The sequence below is a fragment of the Gymnoscopelus microlampas genome (genome assembly GCF_963454915.1).
Source record: "Gymnoscopelus microlampas genome assembly, chromosome: 6".
NCBI classification, from domain to species: Eukaryota; Metazoa; Chordata; class Actinopteri; order Myctophiformes; family Myctophidae; genus Gymnoscopelus; species Gymnoscopelus microlampas.
This window is the reverse complement of record NC_139943.1, coordinates 40,139,108-40,165,416: the sequence shown is the minus strand read 5'-3', so window position 1 is coordinate 40,165,416 and position 26,309 is coordinate 40,139,108. Positions and strand designations below refer to the sequence as shown.

Here is a 26,309-nt window from a genome sequence, read left to right as displayed (position 1 = left end):
AAAACTGCTGCACTGAGAGGGCTTTCAGACTGAATAATGGAGTGAAACGAAAAGAAAATTCAGGCTGAGTGTCGGGCTAACTTTTAACATGACCAACTCAACAAGATCTACCAACCCCAAAAAATAATTATCCCATTGCTGAAATGTACCTGAGGGGGCTTTGGAATAGTGGCGCTGGCGTTACATATAAGCCAAACGCACTTGGAATGGGAAATAGTGGGGGGGGGGGGGGGGGGTCTTCCTCCCATTCTTTATGGAAGTGGTAGGTTTTCAGGTTCTTTGCCTCAAACATTTTTATATAACTTTGTAATGCTACTGACGTTTGTACGCAACACATTTGAAAACAAAGCATTGCATCGTTGGTTTGCCTACTATAGAAGCTGTGAAGGGAGCTGACAGGCCATTTTCTTATGTCAATCAATCAAGTCCCCTTAATTCAGGGTTTTTATCATTTTAATTAATATTTTTTACACTGTGTCCACTGGTTTTGGGCACCCCTGTTCTAGCAGCTAAGAATCATAATATTTTGCAATTAGATGAGCCTGAACGCTGTGTTCACCTGTGTGCGCAAACAAATGTCCCCTCATCCCTATGCACTGTGAGGTCATCCTGTCCATTTTCATTATACAATACTGTATAATCAACTGAAAGCACACGCAATGCATTGCATAGTTCCAAGAGTAATGCAAAGAGAATAACACATAAAAAAAAATCACACCCTGTGTGAAGGAAGCGGTGCCTTTGGGGCGGGGCTTAACTCATTTCAGTTCGTCCCTATTGGTGGTCTGAGTCCACTTACCAAATTTGTACTTGGTAGCATGCTGCAAACTGGAATAATGGCTGTTTAAAGCCCAGCCAATGGGCAGACAGAGGGGGCGGGGCTTAAGTAATTACAGTTTGTCCCTATTGGTGGTTTTAGTCCATGTCCAAAATTTGTACTCCGTAGCATGCTGCGAACTTGAGTTATGGCTGTTTAAAGGCCAGCCAATGGGAAGACAGAGGGGGCGGGGCTTGAGCAATTCATGCTCGGCCCGTATTGGTGGTCTAAGTCCACATACCAAATTTGGACTTGGTGGCATGCTGCAAACTGGAGTTATAGCTGTTTAAAATCCCGTGCTCATCCCGTGCTCATACGGGCGGACGTCCCTGGGGGTCCCTGGACCCCTCTTTGATAACCGGTGGCACGTGTGGCAAATGAGAGGAGAGATGGCATAGGCAATCTCCAAGTCCGTGTGTGTGTGTGTGTGTGTGCGTGTGCGTGTGTTTGTATGTGTTGCTTCTTTGCCGTGCTCATCCCGGGCTCATACACACAGACACACAGACACACAGACAGACACACACACAGACACCGAGTTAAAGCCACGTATAGAGCGGTTGGCACCGCTAAAAATACATGGAGATTTTTATTGGTGGCCAATAGTGTTTTTTTTCACGTTGGTGTGTGTGTGTGTGTGTGTGTGTGTGTGTGTGTGTGTGTGTGTTAGGGCTGGTAAATTAATATTTGAATTTTGAATATTCCTTGATTATGGGGAAAATATGTATATTCGAATATGAAAATTAATATTCTAATTAAAAATAATAATGTATATATCTTCTTTAATTATTTGTTTTTTTATGTTTATTTGACGGGGACAATACAAAAAACTATGTATCAAGTTATAAAAACAAACAAAATATGTTTTGTTGGATCCGAGCACTTGATACATTGTTTTTTGTATTGTCCCTGTCAAATAAACATAACCCATAAATAATATTTATTTTTATAATAATAATAATAATAATAATAATAATAATAATAATAATAATAATAATAATATTTGAATATATTCGAATATCTGCCATTTTTTAAGACCAATATTCGAATATCATTTCTGAGTAAAGTTACCAGCCCGTGTGTGTGTGTGTGTGTGTGTGTGTGTGTGTGTGTGTGTGTGTGTGTGTGTGTGCGCGCATATGCTCGCACGCGGGGGGCGTGTCTGACAGTTGCGCAAACTTACAGTGTGAGCTCATGGTGTCCCGGACATAAATATTTTATTGCTTCAGAAAAGATTCATCACTGCTGGCTTCGGGCAATCATGCGCATTCTCCTACTCTGCCAATGTCCAAGGGAAATTTAAAACACAAACTTTTTTTCCCCTCTTGTGCGCTTCAGTGGCCCACTCTGCTGAATACTGTTCAATGAATTGCGAGCTGACGGCGCCTACAATTTTCCACAGCGAGTGATGGAGCAGCCGGTGGTTACACCGTTATTGACTGTCAGTGCTAGACGGGTGGAGATCTTACTAGAAGAACCCAGCAGAATCGTCCCTGCAGTCAGTTAGCCAGCCAGGCCGCCGTTTGTGCAGATAGAGATAGGCATCTACTTGACCCCAGCGCTCTGTCACTCACCATAAACCTTAGCCTGCAGCACAGAGAGGGGTGGGGGTGGGACGGGGAGGGGGAGGCCACCCATGTATGCTACGGTGACCTCCACTCAGAGGGGTTCAGTGGCGCCGTTGACAGAGGCTAAGCACACAATCACACCGAGGGACGTCAGGTCCGCCTGCTTAAAAAGTGAGGAAATGCTGATAGTAGCAGCGGTAGCCCACTGTTGTCACGACTCACGACACAATGCCGACATGATACTTAGAACAAGCAGCATCCATTTAATTTAATGTACCTTGAAGGGTTTTCCTTTTTGATTCAGTATAAGTGAGATTATGTTTGTATAGCCAGTTGCCTGTGAAGTTTCGATGCCCAAAATCACAACAGGTCTAGTTAAGTCACTTGGCTTAGGTGTTGGTGACGCATCAGTCCACGTTGCTGTGACTATGTTTTGTTTGCTGTACTCGCTCCGTGTCACCAGGCCTGCCACTGTACGCTGCCAGCTGCTGGGTGCTGTAACAATGACCAGCTGCTTCACACCAGTGAGTCGGAGCAGGAGATCGGAGGCCAGTGTGTATGTCACTGAATATCTGTGAGAAAAACACGGTGTCGGACCTTGCAGGTTTAATGAGCACACTGAGCTGGTTTGTGTAATTATCAGCACGCAGATAATCCACCCAGTGGCTCCGTTCTACAGGGATCCTCTCTTGTCTGTCATAATGCGAGAATGCTCAGCAGGGTTGTGGAATATTTTAGCCATGCCAGTTGCTGTGTCAAGGGATTATGCTGGCATTAGGAGGCCGTGTTCCCGCCGAGCAGCGGGGGCCTGTTGGCCAATGTCAAGTATCAGCATGCACAGCGGGTTCCATCCAGAGGTCACACAACCTCCATTCTGTATGGCTGCAAATCATAGCTTGCGCTGCGGCAGTAGTCTTAAATTACCTGTCAACGCTGACTTGCGGGTTTTCGGCAGGGTTTCTGGAAAACACTTGATGTACTTATAATGATTACCTCTCCTCAAGTCCTATCTACATATGCATTAGCATTTTAAGCATTTAGGTGACACTCTATCCAGATTGACTTACAGTAAGCGCGGTGTTATAAAAAGGTCTCCTAGATATTATCTCTGTTATTTCAGTTTGTTTACCGTAAGACAAACTGAAATGTGAATTGCTCTAATTGACCTTTTCTCAAAGGCCTTTCAGTGTCATGTCAGACTACGTGGGGTAACATAAAATATATTTTTAAGCGTCCACGGCATGAAAATGTTTAAGAGTTAATCAAGTTCAGTTCCACTCAGGATAAGTGGATCCTTTTGTTCCACATCATCTAGTCCATTTCTCTAATGTGAGCTGCATGCTAGTCGACTTAAATCCCGAGCTGCACAGCAGAAGCAAAGTATGTTAGAACCTGCTCCTCCCAATCATCATTATCCCCTGGCTCAGTTGTGGCGTGTGATGTGCTCTGACAGGATGAAGTTACCAATCCCTTTAACCAATAGGGTGGCATCCTGTCCAACACAAACAAACACACAGCCTTCAATCCTATAAGTTGAGCCTAAATTAAATGTGCTGTAGTACCGCAGCACTGTGCCAAGCAGTCCAATACAATATTATTGCCAGGAGCTCTTATTATTGTACCCAGAGTAGAATTGGGAGAGCGCAGATTTCTTTGACTCTGTGAATGTAACTAGTTAAGTCACTTAATCCAGTAGGTATGTGGCGCTAACGGGACACTATCTCTATCAGAAGGGAAAGTCTGGTCTAAGCCCTTGTCTGGTGAGTAAATCTAGAACCCACAGAGGTCTAGACTGCTATTTGCTCCCTCAGTCTTGGGCCACTGCGGTGAGGAGAGCAGCCAACACCTTCTCAGGTTCAGTGACTTTTTTCGCTGCATGTCACCATGGCTCTTCGATTCGCAACAAATGCGGATGACCCAAAAGCTATGTGGCATGTCGAACCATAGCCTGATTAATTGCGGGGGGTGCAGGGAGCTGAAGATGTACTTAAGGGTGAGATAAGAACCCAGTAATTTCTTTCATCATCTGAATGACATTTCATCGTAAGCCTCTGCATGATAATGATTAATCAAATCAAATCCACATGGCGCCTTTGCCTTTTTTTTATCGGGTTTGTAACTTCTGATTCTGTCTTTTTCCAGCTCTTCCAGTATATTTGACAACAAGCGCCAGGATCCAACTGGGTTGACGGCCCTGCTTCAGTCCACAGACCTGGTGGGAGTGGTACACACACTCTACTGTATCCTGTTGCACAGTTCCCTACCAGAGTCTGCTGCCCAAGGCCCACAGAGTCCCCAGGAGCCCTACTCCCCAGCGGTCATCCAGGTGGCCCTGCAAGGAGTCCGCTTCCTCAACAGCTTTGCCCTCCTTGACCTTTCTGCCTTCCAGGTACCTAACGCACACTCCTAGCATATGCACATTCCTTCTTCTCTTACACATACAAATGGCAAACTCCTTAGAGCTTGTGTGTGTGTGTGTGTGTGTGTGTGTGTGTGTGTGTGTGTGTGTGTGTGTGTGTGTGTGTGTGTGTGTGTGTGTGTGTGTGTGTGTGTGTGTGTGTGTGTGTGTGTGTGTGTGTGTGTGTGTGTGTGTGTCATAGAGGTAAAATCAGACTATGCTGCTATAAAACGATGTTCGGGTTATACTCATTTCCAAACTACTAAGATGTTTACAACACAGATGTACAGTATATTGGAGGCGTGTTGTGCCAGTTGCATTTCATAGGATAACATCCACTGTTGAAAGTGCAGTCAAAACCTTCTGCCACCGTTTGTACACCAACCACAGTGCACTGCCATCAGGATGCCAACAAATATTTTAAGGGTTGCAAGGAACCCATGTGTAAATGATCAGCTGGATGCTGGCGTGTCTGTGAGCAGCCATTAGGAGAAGAGCTGTTCTCCTTGGGATTGAGCTGACCTGTGGACATAAACATGGGTATCCTCTGACCCGGGTCAGCTGCCAGGGTTAAATGGAGCCCGGCGGGTCAGCAGTTTGGATGGACCTGGAGTGATTAGCACTGTATCCCAGGCCGTACATTACCCGCCCTGATGAAGAGAGGGCGACAGCTTCACTGTGCTAAGTCACCGCATAAACAGAAAGGCGCAAGCAGGGGAAGTGAGAACGTTATTAATTATTTTAATGTCTTGTGGTAATTACTGTGAAGCAGCTTCCTCTTTCTGACCTGCCTTACTCGGGCTATTCAAAACAGCTGGAGGTCAAAGCATTTCAGTGCCACAGTTTTATGTACATTTTAAATAATGTGTCTTTGTGGCGGGGAGTTGTTATCACCTTGTGGTTCACATTAACCCACTGTACTAGCTAATAGGTATTGCAGTGGGCGATGCGATGATCACAACTCGGAGGGGAGATTTGCTAATGGAATCTAACCACATTATCCCTCGCATCCCTATTATGAGCATGTCATTATATGTGAACATTTTCAAAATGCTATTTTTCACATTTTTCAAACATAATAAAGGGATATTAGCACATCTCAATTCAGTGCATTTTGAGCTTGTATATCACCTATTTTAAAAGAGTCAAAGTCTAAAATAGGGCTTAAGTGGTTAAAACAGATTGTGTTAAGTATTGGTAAAGTAATTAATAATCAACAACAAGCCATGCAATTATCAAAAAAGAATGCACGATGTGGAGGCTGCCTCTGCAGAGTGTATTAATTTTAGATAACCATATACGACTTTGAAGTTAAATATCCAGATTATACCATGGCCACTTACCAACAATTCAAATAAAAGTAGTTATTCATACTTTGGGGCAATACCTTAAATTAAATTAAAGATGCCATAGTAGCAACCTAGAAATGAGTACCAGCTGAGTTACGACTTTTAGCACAATATCAACACGTTATATGTTCCCCTAATATTTTGAAAGTTATATTGAAATCTATGTTGTTTTTAAGGATAGATAAAAATCGATGCTAATGTTTGCTAAATAATACAGTGACATTTTTATTATTTGTTATTAATTTAGAGCGGTGATGAGACCACAGCCTCATCACAGATTATCTTAAAATATTGTACACTAACCATCTCTGACCAATCAGATTTGAGTATTCTCTGTGGCCATGGATTCATTTGTTATCACTTTTCAAAGGCACATCACTATCTGAAAAATCTAAAAAATGCATTTAAGTACATATTTCTGTTTACCACGGTGCTATGCTGTCATTGCCATTGTTTGAGAGCTGTGAAGTTTGCTAGCTTGACAGTTGTGGTTACACGGTACATACAGTGTGTTTGATGGATGCGTTGCCAGCCTCCAAGGGGTTATGAGTACTGAAAATAGCATTGAGTCTCTCAGGTATTGTGTTTATGGAAGTGTTTACTTCCAGCACTCACACACCCACAACTTCCAGTGGGTTTTGTGATGACCTTTTGGTGCTCTATCACAGTGACATGTTTAATAAATACTGCCTGTGAACTACTGATAGCATCTCATCTCCAAGGGGGATTAGGGCTTTCTATGGACCCCTTTACCCCAGTGCTGGCATGTGGAGAGTCACTGTTAACACCCAATGAGTTACTGCCAGCAGGAAATCAAAATTACTGTCCTTGTGTTTAAATTGCAGACAAACTAGCATTACATCTTGTTTTATTATTACACTATCTTAAATTGCAAATATTAGTTCATAATTATTAAAAATATGTTACGCTTAATTTCTGTGATGAAAGTTTATGCATGACTGAAGTACTGAGCTGAGGTGTCCATGCTGTAACTGTGTGTTGTGTTTCAGTCTGTCCTAGGAGCTGAAGGCCTGTCTCTAGCCTTCCGCCACATTGTCAGCTCTCTGCTGTGGTACTGTACCCAGCAGTCCTCTGAAGAGCTGCTCCATGAAGTTATCATCTGTGTGGGATACTTCACAGTCAATCACCCTGACAATCAGGTAAGAAAATAACAGTCTGACCCTCCCCCCATCCCTCTGGTGCTTCTCAACAGAGCTGGAAGCCCTTAAACCACATCCACACTAATACAGTTTCATTTTAAAACGATCTCCTTCCACATTAAGTGTTTTAGCATTGTTCCAGAAATCATCTTCGTCCATACGAACATGCATGATACGCATATCACATGACCATTCAAGGTATAGCCCACAACGAAATTGAAAGTGAATTTCGAAAGTGAAGCGACCACCAATCTGATTGGTGTTAGGAAAAAGGTGTTAATCTTTAAACAGCATCAAAGGTTTCATGATTTATTCATTTTTATTTCCAGTGTCAGAAACAACAAAGGCCGACAGTCTGAGCTGGACAATGAGACTGACAAAATATCCGCAGGCCGTTGGGGTATTCTTTTTTAGAAATTATTATAATTAATTATTAAAGATTAATATTTAGTAACTGTTTTATGAAAGCAATAACTCAAAACAGGTGTCATCGTTTTCATTGGTTTCCGTTTTTATTCCTGTCCAGACTAAATAGTTTTCAAACTAAAACGGGGTCAGCAGCATTTTCAAAAGTCTCGGTTTTAGGGGTTTGAAAAACGGGTTGTGTGGACAGACGTTAGGCATAAATGTGCCAAGTTATGCGTTTTAAAACTGAAACATATTTCGTTGGGGCTGTACTGCAGCCTTATATAATACACAATATGCATATGCTAGGAGGCTGGCAATGGTTGCTTTTTGTCAAACATTTCACAAGAGCCAGAGAGAATAAGAGAAATGCAAAATAAATGTTTTGATTATTATATTTTATTTTACTATTTCTCTTTTCAGTTCAATCTCAACGGTCATCTTGTTAATCAAGATCATTTGAACTCTACGCTTGCAAAATTTGTGTTTTTAATATCTTCATACACTTGTTGCTCATGTATTATTTGTCAGAAAGTGGGTGTAGTTTTTATGTTGGCCATAATGGTATCAAAAGGCCCCTGATCAATGATTCATGCCTTGCACCTCGCTACATTTGGTCTGCGTGTCGTCTATTGTCCCTCAGGAGTTGTACCACCCATTGTTCCCTCCCGGTGAAGCGGGTAGCTCTATGGACTCTGGGGTGTGTGCATGCCCCAGTGTTCTGACTACGGTAGGGGACTTGGTGGAAGTGAGCAGGATGCGATGAGGCAGACTTGGCTGCTGTGTAATTGGCTGTCATGCATGGTCTGTCTACAGGGCCCCTGATTAGCAGTGCTGCAGTTGGCTGGGCTTTAGCTAAGTCGAGCCTGGCCGTCAGAGACAGCAGCCAGAGCTTCAGTCTCAAAACCACTGCCACGTCACTTATACCCTCACAGCTGCAGTCAGCCCCCATCGCAACAATTTATTGGCTGATTACCGATTCTAATTTGCCACATATTTTAGTTCTAATTAAAGGATCTGCCTCCACTTTATGGCCATTGAGCTCTCCTCACTGCTCCTATCCAATTTAATTACTCTGATGTTCAGAATTAGCATTTGTTGGCCATTTTAGATCTGATTTGCATATTTTATTGGATAATTGAATGAAGGCTGATGATTGAATTAAGGAGGTGACAGATGATTGGGTTTTGTACTCTCAATACGGAGTTAACAGGGGAGCTATTCTGAAACTATGTTTGGCCTTATTCAGGCTGAGTGCCATTTGCTAATTTGAAATGCCTTAATGCAGAAATCTTTAATTCCCATCTTAGACGGAACCTATGGGAAATGATATTAATGCGTGTGTGTGTGTGTGTGTGTGTGTGTGTGTGTGTGTGTGTGTGTGTGTGTGTGTGTGTGTGTGTGTGTGTGTGTGTGTGTGTGTGTGTGTGTGTGTGTATGTGTATGTATATATATATATATATACGTATATATATATGTATATATTTATATGTGTGTGTGTGTGTGTGTGTGTGTGTGTGTGTGTGTGTGTGTGTGTGTGTGTGTGTGTGTGTGTGTGTGTGTGTGTGTGTGTGTGTGTGTGTGTGAATTAATGTTTGTGTGTGGGTGTATGTATGTATGTGTATATATATATATAAATATATATATTAAAAAAAAGTATCTATATAAAAATATGTCCTTCTTTAAGAAATACAATTAACGAAAAATAAAACGTTATAAAAATGTAATTTTTTATTAGAAATCTAATTGCGTAATAGAGCATGACAGAGAACCAAGAACCAACAGAGACACAAAGCTGATCGTTGCCAGTGGTCCAGCTCCTGGAATGTGTCCATGTAGTTCCGCGCTGAGATGGATGGAGCCGAGGGGAATATTTAGAGCAGCTTGAGCTTTTCTCAGGCTAATGTAAGCATTGGCAGAACACAAAAGCGGGCCAAGCCCGAGGCCCATGCGGTCACGGAGACTCTGCTGATTCACTGTCGGCACACCATCCTTTGTTTATACGTGTGCTTTGGAAGTAAGGCCGCTCATAAAAAGCAGAAGTTTGAGGGGGACGCTATATGTAGTGATGTATTCCCTCCGCTCCGGGGGCATGAATAATTCACTTTGTCATACAAAAAGCCATTGGGAGAGTGACATATGTAGCCTTGTGTGCTGCTCAAGTGTAGCTCTGCTCGCAGGAGCCACGGAGCCATGTAGCCATATGTTTCATTGTCTGTTGGGTGGGCCCGTAGAGACGGCACGCCAAATGAAACGTCTTCTGTAACCGACGCTGTCACTGTACTTCCTGTTTCCCCTGCAGTGATATGTACCGGTAATCTCTCTTGTCTATCTACGCCAGTTTACACGGATTCATTTATGAATCATCCTTGGTGATGATGTGCACAGTCTTTGAGCTGAGGAAAATGTAATTGTAAACTGTTGACACGTTAACCCACCTGACTCCGGCGTACTTTCTAGACAGCAATCAGCAGATTGACTGGAGTATGGAGGCCTTAAGAAAACTTTGCTTTTTCTATGCATGGAAAGTGGCCACACACACGCAAGCATCGTCAGCCGCTCTTACAAATTTGCACACGCAAACACGCACACACACACACACACACACACACACACACACACACACACACACACACACACACACACACACACACACACACTAACACACAGAGGTATTCATGTAGATCTTATTTCAGGTATGGAGTATGGAAGATTTTTAATGGGATAATTGCATTTCCCTAGATTGACTTCTCAGATTGACTGCTGAATTCCCCCCTTTGCTTTGCCATATTTCTATTGGTTGCTTTCGTCATGATAACATTGAAGCAAACATCTTCCAAAACTATGAATCATCGCCTTGAATGAACATCCCACACACATCTCCAGGGCTCAGCTTTATCTGTGGGGGTCATTCCTCTCTTTCCCATTCTCCACGAGGGCGTTTCCTCTGCCCTGCAGGCCTGAGCCCGACTCTGGGCCTTGTAATCCCCGCTAACCTGATGTTGAAACGCTCCCTTCAACAGTCCATTACTGCCAAGACAACCAAGCCCTCGCTGCCTCCAGGGTAAAGCGTGGCTCGTGCAGACCACTGGGAGCCAGCGCTGGGGAATGCACACTGTGCATCACCCAGCAGAGTAAACACAAGGGGGAGAGACACAGACACATGCTCCGCTGATTGGCAGCAGAGGAGTCTGATTGTTAGCTCGGTTGATGATTTACACCCTCCTTCAAGGGTGAACGCCGGTCCAACTGACTTAAGTGATGCTGAGGACATTTTTATCCCCGTAAACCTTTCAGTGAGGAGGTTCCATTTGTCCATAATACCACAGTCGGGAGAGTTTCAGAGCAGAACTATCAGCAGCAGGATCTGGGACGGCATGACAGCGTCAGCTCGGAGAGATAAATAAAAGAGTTATTAGACTTTATTGTGTAAACACCAGGTTTTTATGGGGTTTTTAAGACAACTGGCAATTGCCTTAAAAGTCAAGTTGGGGTTTCTATGTCAATGTCTACGTCGCCACCATGTAATTGTCCTGAACCAATTTACAGAGCACTCAGCCCACGTCCCAATAAGCCATTGTTAAAGCTGGTAAGCTAGTAGTTAAGAGTAGCTCTTTGCTGTCTGTGGTCTGTGATGTTTTCTGTGTCTGTCAGATCAATAAAGGTAGTTCCACTGTGATGGATCTGGTTTATGTTGTAGAGAATCAGACATGTGGCCCCAGTCTTAGGCCAACACACCGTCAGAGCTGTCTAGACGGACACAGATTCTGCTTTGCTTCCTAGAATATCACTGCACTCTTGTATTAGCCTCATCTCCAATACCAGTGATGATTAGGTAGACCTTAATGAGACCACCTTGCAGTTAATCAGAGATATAATGCCATCTCATTTCAAGATATCATTGCCTTCAAATGCATGGCCTAATTATTCCATTTGAGCTTTATTATGTGCACCTGAATAAGGCCTGTTTTCTGTCTTTGGCTCCATTCCTAAATCTGGTTCAACTTTCCACTTCACCATTGGTGTTTGCCCGGCGAATTTGTTTGCGTTTCAGAACGTTAACTTTACACACTCTTTGTTGTCACTGTGGACAGTGAGGTTGTTATGTAATGGGAGGCCCATAAAAGCGTAGCCCTGTTTGAAAATGCCAGATCTCTGAAGTTAAGAAAGAGCAGAGCAGTCAGGCACTTGAGTTTTTACGGGGTCTGTGTTATGCCGGGCCCCATGCAATGGTTCAGATGCTTGTTGCTCCTTTTATGATGTCAGCGCTTGAATAGATACTTGAGTTGAACAGGGAGAAACGAGACTGCGACCTAATCCTCTTTCTTGAAGAAGGCGTTTTTGTGCGCTGGTTTTGCTCTTCACCTGGGAGAAGCCTGGAAAGTTGGCAGTAGACTTGGTTTCCCTTACTGCCATCAGCCTTTGTTTTATGTCTTTCTGCATCAGGCACTTGAGGGCGGACAATTTGTTTAGGCAGCTGAAGATGGAACTCTGCATGGTCGAGGATTATGAGATTGCGAGTTGATTTGTGAGTTGACTCTCCTTAGAGCCTCAGCGCCCAACACTTAGCATGGTGTTAAATTATGATACCTACGACATAAATGCTCTGGATTATAATATTCAGCAGCAGGAGGACCCACGAGAACAAATCATTATTTTGAGCTTTGCGCTGAATCATGGTTTTAGCTATCTCATGAATTCAAAGGCCCAAATTTATGAGCAGCCGCAGACAGTTTGTCTTTGGGCCATGTTGCAACAGGAAAGATAAAATTGATTGTGGACATAGTGAAAGTATTATGAAAATGCTGAAAACATGTGCACTGAAATTAAGCAGCTCTACTTTGAAAACAACCAGAGCCGTCTATCTTATTTGTTTTTTTTGTTCCTACAGAGATTGAATTTGTACAGTTACACATTCCATTGTGAAAAACATTTAGTGGATCAGCATAACAGATTTTGCTCTTTCTTATATATAGATCATATTTAACATAGGGGTTTATATTTGATAATAAAACCATATATACTGTATATAATATATACTCACCTACATCGCACCGCTGATCCGACCAATATGTCTGAGTCATATTGTCGGGGGCTTTGTCAGAGGACCAGTTGTACCCATCATTTTGTATCCATTTATGGAGATCTCTATATCTGTCTGTCTACCTGTGTCCCTTTTAAGACCATATATGGAGATCCCTGATGTCATTTGTATATGCCCATACCCTATGTATGAATGAAGGCTGATGATTGAATTAACGAGGTGACAGATGATTGGGTTTGTACTCTCAATACGGTGTTAACAGGGGAGCCATTCTGAAACTATGTTTGCTCCCAATATATATATATATATATATATATATATATATATATATACATACATACACACATACACACACACACACACACACACACACACACACACACACACACACACACACACACACACACACACACACACGCACACACACGTGTTAGTTACGGTGTACTTAAACACTTGCCAGTAAAATGAAAACCAGCTTCTCATATTGTCAAGGAATCATTCAAGAATAGTTTTCCCCAGATATTCTGCATACATACAGTACTTAAACATGGACATTGTGGTTTCTTTAAACAAATAATAATAGGAAATGGCATGGTTAAGTGGCCCTTTGAACGCTGCTGTAGAACTGCGACTCTGAGACGCTTCACCTTGAACTGATAAAAGCTGTGAATTATCGCTGTTTATCATGCCCTTAAACCTCTAGAGTGCATTATCAAAGGGAGAATGCATTGGAGGGGCATTATGAAGTGTATTTTCGGAATCTTGTAAATCCTGCAAATTTATGTCACCGTGTCCAGGGGACCTCACCTCGCCCTTCTGGTTTCCATTGGGGTTGAGCTCCACTCCCGGTGTCTGTACCTGTAAAGCAGTGGGGTGTTTTTCTAGCCAGGATTTACTATGATGACCCCACCCCCCAAGGCTCCCAGAGAAGGTTCTGATGGTCTTCCCAGGCTCAGGGGAGATGCCCCGAGCATTAGGCCAAGACCCCTTCCTTTGGACCCCCCCTTCTCTTTAATCAAACGAGGCTGTGAGCGATTTGGTTTTTTAATATCGGTGGCCCGGATGTGATGGTGTTTGATTGACGGCCTGTGATGGACGAGAGCAGGATGTCATGAGCTCCGTTAATGGTATTGCTCATTTCTTAAAGTGGGGGTGGCCGTGCAACCGTGTAGGTTTCTCCACGCCCTGCCACCCCCGCCTCCAACCCATTTGCACCCGTCTTGCACTGTGAATGCACTCTCAACCTGATCTGCACTCCCTCAGGACAGAGGTAGGCTGTCTCGCTGTATCCAGTTCATTGACTCAGTGGAACTAATAACGCACGTCGAGACCAAACTCAGCTTTATCTATTGATAACGTCATCAAGGTACTCGGATGTGTATTTCTCATTTCCCCGCTGTTTCACAACAGCTCCAGCAATTACCGCCGATACCAATACAAAGGACGAACAAAACATCCCATCATTGTGTTTTATGGCCTGTAATTGTGTGGTGGAGGCTTTGCCCTCCAGTTCTCCTCCTAATGGCTGTTTGTGTGTTGTTTTAGTGGCAGATTTACATGTGGGAGGAGCGCACAGCAATGATTTACGAGCAGCAGTGCCACTGGCCGGCTGGCTGGTTGACTGTGTGACTGACTGACTGACTGACTGACTGGCCCTGCTCTGTGTGTGTTCCAGGTGATAGTGCAGTCTGGCCGCCAGCCCAGCGTGCTGCAGAAACTGTGTCAGCTGCCCTTCCAGTACTTCAGCCACCCACGCCTCATCAAAGTGCTCTTTCCCTCCCTCATCTCGGCCTGCTACAACAACCCCCAGAACAAGGTCATCCTGCAGCAGGAGATGAGCTGTGTACTGCTAGCCACGTTCATTCAGGTAAACCCGGGAACGTGCTTACACACATGCATATCGGGTTTTTTGAACTTTTGGGGGCATTGCATTGACTTACAGTACATGCATTTCACATCTCCTCGCTGTAACCTTAACCATAACCTATTTAAGTCTAATTGACATGCCTTATGTTAGATCTTACCTTATGGAACTGCAAATTTAACTGGTTGTGTCCAGTTAAATTGTCCAAAATTTATCCCAAAATGTATATCAGGTATATCATCAAATACATTATTAAATCAAAACCTATGACTGAACAACTCAAATCATGCACACATCCATACTTCAGCGCTGCAGCGCATCACAAAACTACAGGCTTTTGCAAGTTGACCATATACACACTGCATTTCCCACCTAACAAGTATAAAGTAAGAGCAAAATGACGGCTGTGTGAATAAGGTCGATAGCCGATATCAGCTCTGCTGGGTCTATTGCAGCCTAACCTTTACAAAGATTGATCACTTCCTCCATGGTGGATTTACCTGCCACTGGTTCAGCTTATAGTAAACAGCTTGTCTGTTTCATCCTCCTCTGACAACACACCCCTCAACTATTCCTCAAACACCACTGTTTGGGCACAGATTAACTTTCATTCAAAGGCAGACAAAGTTGGTGTCTTTTCTTTCAAACAACCAAATGATGCATGGTTTCCAGCCCCGATGCCCCTATTGTTGAGTTAACCTTAGAGAAATCAGTAGAGTAAAACAAATTTGACCAAGAATGATGACTTTGTCCCACTCTTTGAGAATCGTTTAATTTGTAAGTCACAATGAGATATTTTAGTGGTTAACTCGTAAAGTACTGTTATCCGTGGCTATTAGCTGTATAAGGCTTTTTACTTGGGTTTTAAATATGGAAAATTAGACAACACATATAAAACCTCTACTAGTGAAGTGTTCTGCTGTGAAAGGCACTGACATCGCCTTTTTTTAAACTCCTCTAGGACTGTGCCTCATGTGAGAAAGAACCACACAGTAAAACGAAGCAATATGGTAAGTTATTTTGTAATGGCTTAAGAAATATGAGGCATCATAAAAACGCAGAAATGTTTATTTTATATCATGCCGAGCAGCTCCTCTGGGAGGTTTGCAGCTGAACTTGAGCATAATACTGTATGTAGCCCATTAATGTGCTTGAAGATTATGAGACAAGAATTGAAGAATTTCAGCATACATTTGTACACAAATTATTTAATTCTGGTCAAATTCTAAACTTTGTAGAGAATTTCTCCTGGACACTTTCAGTTGTTGGGCGCTACATTATCCTGTATGTGTCTCCTGTACAGACAAAGCTTCTCAGCTGCTGGATTACTGCGAGTTGTCGAACCGCTTTCCGAGAGATCAGTGGGAGTCTGCCCTGCAGTTTTTCCTGAAGAAACAGGAGGAGTAATAGTCGCACACTATCCTTAACAATGGATATGCACAATATAAACACTACAAAAGAGATGGCCACATCGGGCTCTGCTCTGCTTTTTCCTTTTTTGAATTTTGACTTGAGGTCTACTCGGTTGGATTAAGAATGTACACAGTAAAATCCTGAGTATTAATTTAACTCTGAGAGTTAAATGAACACTATGGATTTAGCTGTGTAGGGCTAGTCTTCAAGCCTTGCCGAAACGTGTTAAATCTTAGAATTCCACAAGCCTTACGTTGATTTATTTGTGGTTCTTCTCCTGTTATTCTATATATAGTCATCATTGGGCAATTTGCACAAAATGGTAACATTGTTTGTATGTTGTATCTACAGTTGTATCTGCCCAAACTAGCAATAGGTTTCCGTTTTATTTGTTGTTGTGGACAGATATATCTTCTTGTTAGATAGATCAGAGTTAATAAAAGAATAAACCACTTACAATTACTGCCATACATTTCCAGTTAAATATAGTTTCTTCTTTTTATCAGAATGTGAATGGCCTGAAAATGGCATACAGTTGAGTTTACATAGTGTTATAAGGCTATATTGCTAATATTTTGTTATCTTCTGCTATTTTGTTATTTATTAAGTCGCTGTATTTTTTTCCACTTGTGTACTCGTGTATTTTCATGTTCTTTTTTTCTGTTGGGAAGCTCTTAAAAATTAATATAATTTATTGAATAATGTCCTTTCTATCACATTAAATAATTCACGGTGATGCATTATTGTTCTCTGTGTATCTTTTCATTGCTAGAGTTTTTCATGTTAACCACTTTCAAGCTGGTGTCCCTATTTTGGCCATGTCAAATGCCAAAATATATATTGGCCCTGTACAAGTTCAACTGTTCACATGTTGTGATGCGACGCTTGTGAGCTTGTTTTGGATATTGTCGCGCAACACCGTTGTATGACTAAGTATGATATAGGGCTTACATGGTTAAAGAGAGGAAAGCCCATTGAATAGTATGGTATTCTTTTCATTCTTTCCTCATATCTATAATTATGTAAACAAAACCTATATGACCATTGTAAGCAGGCCTACATCTTTATATTGCCTGAAGGCAAAACTCAGATTTTAGAAAAGGAATTAGTATAATCTTTTAAATTTACAGAAGATTCTCAACTTTTATTTAGAAAAGGTTTCACAGACGTGAAACCTCATTCTGACGCTCCTGAATCAACTGTGAATTGCAGCTGCTAAATGTTCCTTTCATTTACACAACCCGATAATTAATGGCTAATGAATGGTTTATTTTTATCATGGTCAATAGATTAGCTTGATTGGCAAATATTTAGTTGCCAAACAAGATGAAGGGATTGCTGACTAATTATGGGAGAAATTAGAACATACATGGTTTTAAAATTTGCATTTTATGCACAAAAATAGATGCGACAACGTGCACAGTCCATGGAGTGTGGCGACTGTGTTTTGGGGCGAGCGTTTTGGTATTCAATTCAGGTTATTATTCTCCAGATTTGTTTCGCTGACAGGCTTGGACTTACATATTACAAAAGAAGATGATTTATAGCCTATTTTTTGCAAATATTGGTCACCTGGACAGATTTTCGATGTGCCCAGTCTCTTTTTCAAGCAGTCACATGTCTAGACAGAGGACAAGGAGCCTAGAGTCTCTTATCTACGCTTGGCATCACCTGCAAACGATACATTGAATGGAAGCACAACAAGCCCACCTCTCTGTCTCTGCAGCCAGTGCTGAGGGGGGCTCCCTCCCAGCCTAAAGAACGCATTCTGGCGTGTCTTGAGTTTATTTTCATTTCAGTCGGAATCCCGGATAGCAATAGCCGCTGGACATGGGATCGCACAGGTCAAGCCAGGACTGACACACTACACCCCAACAATTTGTTTGTCGAGGATTAACTTTTTTTCATCAGAGAATGATACGCATTCACTCGCAAAATAGTTTGTGAAACTTGTGATCATCTTACAAATTAGGCCTATTCTGTTCGAATATAGGAGAGATCGAGGGATTTCACACCTAATATAAATTAATTTAATCTTTAAAACAGACGATGTCATGTAGGCTAGTGTAATGATCATACAAAACATTAAAGTAGGCAAAATCTGGAGTGTTAATTTAACTTTGAACGTAGCCTGTTGCATTGGAATTATACGAAGTCTATTAAACTCCGGCGTATATGCCTATTGATTCGAAACCATACTGAAGTGACCTAAATGACAAAATGCAGTGTCACACATTATGATAAATAGCTTCGTTTACATTTACCTCTAAATTGATTTATTTCTCAGATTTCTTCAAATTGTTCTGAGGGTTTATGCGACAAAAAAAAAGATGTTGCAAGCATGCAATAATCGATTCGTCCTATATGATTTTATTGGTAAGAGCAGCTATGCCTGCCTCCATAATAAATAACAATAACTTATTTTCTCAAACAAACTGTATCTCACCTGTTTCATTACTTTACAAGAGTCGACAATAATTCACTTTTTTACAAATCATGCACATCTACACATGTTTTTTGGACTCTGATCCCTTATGGAAATATGACCTGATAAACATAAGAAAATTATGTTCAAAGTGTCCAATAGGCCCGTCCCGCGTGTGTTTGAATCCCACACAGTATATATTCCTTATATGTCCAGACAGTCCAGGCATGGCTTGTGTTAAAGCATCGTGGTCTGATGATCTTATAGGGGGCTTCTTTAGGCCCCGATCCTCCAATTGAGTCATGGGTTGCACAAAATGGATGCATCCTCACACAGATCCTCCGTGTCCATTATAGTCCTTTACTTGTTCTTCTTGAGTGAAATCAAATGTCACTGACACTGATCGGGACTCGTGTGCGCGTGTATAGAGGTCCATGCAGCACCCAAGGGTGCATAGGGTTCCATGTCGAGCCTCACGTGTCGACAGGACTCGGCACCATACTGTTCGGTGTGTCCGGTAACTGCGACGACAGTGAGGTCACGTCGCTGCCCGAAGAGTTCCCCATGGAGCCTGATTCAGAGAAAGACACCTGTACCAAGGGAAACGGAGAGTCCTGTCAGTTCACAGATCGCATTCTACATCACATTATAGCAACACAAAGGAAATACAAACCAAATTATTACAACATTCAGTCAGCCTTAGCCTATATGTTATTCATAGTAAAATGGTCATGAGTCACGACAGTACTACTTTCTTTTGCCATCTACACCAAATATATTAGCCAAAAAATAGCCGATCTACAAGCTCACAACACTTGAAGATCTATTTTTGGCGAATGTTCCAACCCAGAATAGGCATGCTGCCTGGGGTTCAAGTGGTTAACCTGTATAATGCTCCTATATAGCTATTTATTATGCCATGGTGTCTTTGTCTTACAATTCTGAAGTCACCAAAACATACAAGCAAAAAACGATTAACAATTAAATTGATGCACACAGTTCAATTAAATTATTTTGGAGGAACTGAAACAATAATATTACCTTTCCGTGTGGAAAAGGTAATATTATGTGTGTGTGTGTGTGTGTGTGTGTGTGTGTGTGTGTGTGTGTGTGTGTGTGTGTGTGTGTGTGTGTGTGTGTGTGTGTGTGTGTGTGTGTGTGTGTGTGTGTGTGTGTGTGTGTGTGTGTGCACGCAGGCACACAGCACGCTTGTCTTGATACAGAGATGTAGCCTACTACAAGACATAAGTGCCATTGTGTTGTCTTACCAGCTGCTGGAAGGCGGGCTGGTCCAGGTCACTCTGCAGAGCAAAGTCACTCAGGGCTTTCCAGGGTGGCTGGTAGGTCTGCACCTCCACCGGGTTCCCCTGGACACTGTTGTCGTGGCGGATTGGGCTGCCTGCCACTAGAGGGGTGCCCGTCAGTCCCTGCAGATTCTACAGAGGAAACCAAAAATCACTTAGCCCAGTGGTGGCAAAATGTGTGAAATTAGACGATCTACAAGCTCACAACGCCTCGCAATGCAAGGAGTTGTGAGCTTGTAGATCGACTATCGTCATTTTTGTTGCCTCTTTCTTATATTATTTGACAATTTGGCCAATGTTTGACCAGTTTTTATAGTATAGTGTGTTGATTACTTTCGATGCAGTAATGCTATTCTTTTTATTTCATTTTATTTTTTTCTTAGGTATCAAAAAGGTCTTAAAAGTCCTTAAATTGTCACTTTACTGTCATCTGGGGACCCCCCCCCCCCCAAAAAAATCATGTGGGGACCCCCTGGGAGTACCGACACATAGGTTGATAACCACTGTAAAATAGCCTATAATTTTCAAATATAGGCCAGTCTCGCTGTTTTATTAAACATCGTGAATAATCTCTTTAATTAATAGTCTATGTTGAGTGGCCTATGTGTGCAATGAAGACATCATTGATTTGTTAAAATGTGACTAAATTGTAGAATAATGCTACCCTACTAGGCTAGTCTACTAGTCTATAACCCTGCAGGGTTCGAGACCTTACACACTGAAACCCTAATTTGTAATGTTCCCTTTTACAGATTATTTGGGATTAAATGTGCAAAATGTAACATTGGCTTCTGCAGCAGCGACCTGGTGATGAGAGCCATCATCATGGTTGTAGAACCATGGTTCTACAAGACTACAATGGGATCCACGGGGACCGCCAGGGGTTATTAAGGGGGCTCCAGGGGGTCCCCAGCTAAATTAGATTAAAATCAGTTTTTTTAACCCTACACATCGACATTTGAAAAAAAGAAAAAAAAAAGCAGTGGTTCTCAACTAGTGGTCCAACGTCCGGGGACCACCAGTGGTCATTGAGGAGGTTCCAGGTGGTCCCCAGCCAAATGACGGAAGAGTTGGTAACCAAATGGACCCTTATTAGATATTTTGAGAGTGTAAAATGAGGGGTCCATTTGGTTTCATTACACTCAGTCAAGAGTTAAATTATTGTTACACATCTGCATAGGCTACTTAATTAAAGAATTGTTATTTTGATCAACGTTTGCATGTCATCTCTCCTATGGTACCAATCAATAGTCAATACAGCATGGAATTGTGGACAAAATCGTATCCAACGACAAAAGAATATTCTAAGTTTTGGGTCTGAGAGTCTAAATCTCATCAAATGGTGATGAATCCGTGGCTCAAATGCCGAATAAATAATGGACCTTGATATGAAACGGGTTGAAAACCTGTAGAAAAGGTCAGTGGACTTACAGTTTTGTCACTGTGTGACTGCAGCTGAAGCTGCTTCATCAGAATTTGTCTCTTCTTGTCCTTGCACCGTTTGTTCTGGAACCAGACCCGGATCACCCGGGGGCTCAGGCCGGTCATCTCCACCAGTTGTTCTTTCATCAGTGCGTCCGGCCTGGGGTTGGCGTTGTAGCAGGTCCGCAGGGTGTGCAGCTGCTTCTCGTTCAGGACCGTCCTGATGCGAGTGGTCTTCTCAGACTGCTTGTGGACGTGGTTTCGATGAGGAGGGTGTCGGACAGTGACCGGGTCTGAGGTGAACGAGAACCAGGCAACCTTTCTTTCAGTTACATCAAAATAATCTTAATCTTTTTGCTTTTCTATTGTCTTTTTCTTTACTTTTTTGACTTTTTCTTGATTTGGTGTGTAAAAAGATAAATGGATGGATGTAGGCTACTTTGTACACTGTCAATAAATTAATATTCACAACAAAAAAACAGAAATTAACGATTTCATAGGCTACCCACACAATGCATCTTATTTGTCGAATTAAGTAAATAAATCGAAATATTTTTTTGTTAGGCCTATAGAAGACATTTTTCAAGACAACACAGACAGAAGTCTTGATACGCTGTATAAACCAACTTTTACATGTTTTTATTATTATTATTATGTTGTTGTTATTATTATTATTAGGCCTGTTATTATTAGGCATGTTAGTATTGTTGTATTTATTCCTCCACATATATCTATAGCCTGCCAATAGCTATTTTTTTCTGAATAGGAAAATAAGGCCTTATTATTTAAAAAAACATACATTACCCACATTAGCCCCATACATTTTGGCCATTTGAAAATAGCCAATCTACAAGCTTTTGAAAATAGCAGAAAATAGCAGATCTACAAGCTCACAATGCATCAGAAGATTTGTATACAATTGAAAACTTGAATTAGGACATTCTGCATAATGAGTTACTTTTGGTACTTTAAGTAGGCTACATATTGATGCCAATACTTTTGTACTTTTACGTAGATATTTAATTCTGGGATTTTACTTGTAACAGAGTATTCTTCCCTGCCAAGGTAAAGTGCAGTAACTACGTTTTTGGACACACCGACTTATTTGTGTATCCCAAAGGTCAAATTATAGCCTTTGTGATTTTGGGGGATAAACAATTGCCTCAAGAACAGATGTAAAATTAGTGTAATATCACTTATATGCCGATATCTCATTTGGCTGACCAGTTGAATCACCTTTAAACCCATTTTTCAGTGATTTTTCTTTTCGTAGTTACTGCACTTTACCTTGGCAGGGCAGTATTTTTATTTAGCTGTATATTGATACTTTTTACCAAAGTAAAAATATTGTAGATATATTTTCAAAAGATTTGTATACATTTTAGACATTTGAAAACTTGTGAATTAAAGTTATTTACCCTTTATGAATAATTATAGCAGAACATACCTGAAATATGCAGTGGTCTGGAGGAGTGAATATTCCCAGGGCTGAGAGGGCTCCCTGCCTCAGAGGAGCGCTCCATCAGTAAACCATGATCAGCCCGGCACAGCAGCTCGTCTCCCCGCAGAGAGAACTCGTCCCCCGGCAGCAGATGTCTGGTGCACACCGAGCACCTGAAACACTCCATGTGGTACACGTTGTCCCGGGCTCTCATCACCAGGTCGCTGCTGCAGAAGCCAATGTTACATTTTGCACATTTAATCCCAAATAATCTGTAAAAGGGAACATTACAAATTAGGGTTTCAGTGTGTAAGGTCTCGAATGAATGGGGCACAAAACGGGGGTCCCCAGCTAAATTAGATTAGATTTGAACCCTACACACATTTGGAAATAGACAATGGATCTGCTTTTTTCAAAAACTCCCGAAAATGTTTGAAAAATAGCTGTAGAAGCCAATGTTACATTTTACACATTTAATCCCAAATAATCTGTTAATGAAAACATACACATTAGGTTTCAGTGTGTAAGGGGTCTCGAATGGGGGCACAAACGGCCCATGGAACAATTTAATGAACCATTAATAATAATAATTATTATTATTATTTGTGGCGCTGGATTTCAGCTCACATAATAAAGAGCATGTGGATCCAACATCCATACAATACAATAAACATTATTTATGATGTGAAAAAGGTGGAATAAAGCAAAAAAAAAAGGGGAATACAAATGTGCACCTGTACTTCTGTATCTATAACAAATATTTATATATTTTTTTAAAAGATGATGAAAATATATTATATGCCAAAATAAATCTGATGCTATATTTTGCTTCAATACTTGTGCTCGGATATAGGGCCTGCAACATTATTCTCCGTGTGATTGATATGATTGATTGATTGAATACTTTATTCAGCATTTGGCAAAAAAAAAGCACAGAAAAGTACAGTTCTATACAAAGGGATGCTAAATAGGATTAAACCCAAGAAAGCACTATATGATGGCTTGTTTCCATTGGGGTCCTGATGTGTATTCAATTCATCTCATAATCCTCAAGTGAAAATTGTGTTAATGTGGAAAAGGTTATAAGTCAACTCCTACCTTACATAATCTCTTTTGCAGTATGTCTTTCCATCTCGGACGAAGCAAGTGCACGTCTCGTCCAGGTACTGGCTGCATTCCGCGCACTTCAGGCAGGCTGCGTGCCACTCCAGGTCCGGGGAGACCCTCAGGATGTACCGGTCGTGGATCTGACTCCCACAGCCCACACACATCGCGATCGCAGACTTCTCTGCAGAAATGTGCACATATTAATGCTATACAATGTACACCATTTAATCCCCAGACATCCTCGTTAAACGCCCCCCCCCCCCCCCCCCCCCCACCCCCACCCACCATGTATCCATGTCTGTTAGTTGAACATGCTTTAATTATACAGTTGAAAAATAGACTCTATATGCGGAGCTCAACACAAAGTTATGTTTTAAATAGCCTAAATTCTTCTCACAATTAACACGTTACAGTGGGGGAAATAAGCGTGATCGATAACACAACATCATAATTGTCACCATTAAAAAAACTGCAACGTCTATCTATATAGGCTACTGTATACTATAGCCTATTAGCCTTGGACCAAGACTATCATATATGTATTTTATCGAGTCTGAGTTATAGTTTCTGCGAAAGTAAAAGTAAGACTCGATAGGATACATCCATGGTAGTCTTGGTCCAAGGCTATAGTAGCCTATATGAAACGCCTATAACTGAAGGTAGAAGTGAAAGTTATTAGTTAGGAAATAGCTTACTTTTGGAATGATCCCCCATATCACCCAAGAAAGAAGGATTGAACAGAATATCCACCATACAGGATGCACAGAATATCCACCATACAGGAGAGAATAGAGATCAATGCAAGCCGATCATAGATGGGAGAAAGGAGAGGGAGAGGAGACGGTCCCGTCCCTTGGCTGACCGATCACTTGTATTCCTCCAGTAAGAGGTGGGGAGAACAATGTCCCTCAGCTCAGTGACGTAGACCGACCTGGACCTCTGCAGGGTGGAGAGAGAGGCTGATATGCAAAGTGCTCCGAGGATTCTCCTCATAGACATGCCTTTTCTTTTCTTTTCTTTTCTTTTCTTTTCTTTTCTCCAGTTAGCCTGTACAGATACATTTCCTGTGCTAATCCTATATTAAAATTGCCTATAGTTAAACTAGCACCGATAATTTAGCTGTGCTCAGCAAACGAAACGGAGATTTTCTTATTACAGTATATGTATAGGCTGAAGGTAAAATAAACCCCTATACATAGGCCTATACAAAATATGTAGACAATCTAAACATGAATCTACAATAAATATGAAATATTATTATTGTTCTATTATTATTATTATTATTATTATTGTTGTTGTTAGAAGTGGTGGTAGTAGTAGTAGTATGGTATAGGCCTGTTATTGTGTTGTTGGTAATGATATATTGACTGAATCACATTAAACATTCCAAGCCCACTGTGAGAGAGCCCTCTACTGGATGAGGACATAGTGTCTGTAACGGTAGAATGGCAGAATTTAGAACAACAATTGGCTGAATCCCAAAATATTGATCCCCCCCCCCCCCCCCCAATAAATTTTCCAATTCTTTGATCAATTATTATTACGACAAATTCAAAATCATGGTATTGTTAGTTGACCTGTCATTCAAATATAGGCCTACATTAATTGACTTACTTGGACATTTAAATTATTATTTGTTGTTGTTATTGTTGTTGTTGTTGTTGTTGTTGTTGTTGTTGTTGTTGTATCGTTGACAGGTGGATAGGTCTATTTGCCACATTTGCACTAGCCTACGTGGAATGTGCATTTACCCACCCAGGAGCAGTCGTTGCCATTCTTCAATAAAATGAATTATGGTAGAATAGAAAATAACACATATATAGGCTATTGACTACATTCTACTAATGTACCGGTATGTGAGTGTGTCAGTCCTCGATTATCTCAAAGAGAGAAAATAAATACATAAAATAATAATAATGAAAATAATATAAATAAATAGGTTAATGCAAATAAAATAGGCGCGCGATGCAAAATGATCGCATAATTATCTTAACCAAGTACTCACAAGGATTGTTGCACCCTAATAGCGAGCTTATAGCTGTCTCTCGACCTCAGATTTATGGCAGTGGTTCTCAGCCTGTGGTTCGGGACCCGACACATGATTTGGGGTGGGGGTCCCCAGATGACAGTGAAGTGACCATTTAAGGACCTAAAAAACACCTAAAAAAAGAAAAGAAAAATACCATTACTGCATCAAAAGTAATCAACGAACTACATTATAAAAACTGGTCAAACATTGGCCAAATTGTCAAATAATATAAGAAAGTGGCAAAAACATTGTGAAAATAGCTCACAACGCCAGGCGTTGTGAGCTTGTAGATCTGCTATTAGTTCCAATATGATTATTTTGGGGGGGTCACGGCCTGAAAAGGTTGAGAACCACTGGTCTAAGTGACCCATTTTGAAACTGAAGTTGCAAATCGCTGCCTCTTCAGCATTCTTTTGCGCTTCATCTAATTTTCCGACCTATGCTAAACCTGCTCTGAAAAGTTGAATTCTGTTTGAAATTATGGTTAAATATGTCTAAATAATTTGCTGAATATAAATTGTGCTAGTTCTCTAGGCCTACCTATTAAAACGTCAAATTGTCCAGAC

The 26,309-nt window shown here is 41.4% G+C and overlaps 2 protein-coding genes across 3 annotated transcripts in view; one reads left to right on the top strand and one right to left on the bottom strand.

Moving 5' to 3' along the window:
* scaper (S-phase cyclin A-associated protein in the ER) overlaps positions 1–16,755 on the top strand; it is an 89,012-nt gene extending 72,257 nt beyond the window's left edge. For both annotated transcript variants that reach the window (XM_084059044.1, XM_084059045.1), the window contains exons 27-31: positions 4,525–4,771; positions 7,140–7,289; positions 14,414–14,605; positions 15,564–15,612; positions 15,906–16,755. In XM_084059044.1, coding sequence (XP_083915170.1) covers positions 4,525–4,771; positions 7,140–7,289; positions 14,414–14,605; positions 15,564–15,612; positions 15,906–16,009 — 742 coding nt within the window. In that variant the 3' untranslated portion in view covers positions 16,010–16,755. The remainder of the gene's footprint in view (positions 1–4,524; positions 4,772–7,139; positions 7,290–14,413; positions 14,606–15,563; positions 15,613–15,905) is intronic.
* Positions 16,756–18,361: 1,606 nt separating this feature from the next.
* Positions 18,362–24,859, bottom strand: isl2a (ISL LIM homeobox 2a). The gene is made up of 6 exons (XM_084059071.1): positions 24,410–24,859; positions 23,706–23,895; positions 22,614–22,879; positions 21,176–21,459; positions 19,709–19,876; positions 18,362–19,030 (listed from the first exon to the last, which is right to left on the bottom strand). Exons 1-6 carry the CDS (start codon positions 24,465–24,467, stop codon positions 18,914–18,916), a joined length of 1,083 nt encoding a protein of 360 aa, XP_083915197.1. The 5' UTR covers positions 24,468–24,859; the 3' UTR covers positions 18,362–18,913.
* Positions 24,860–26,309: the final 1,450 nt, after the last annotated feature.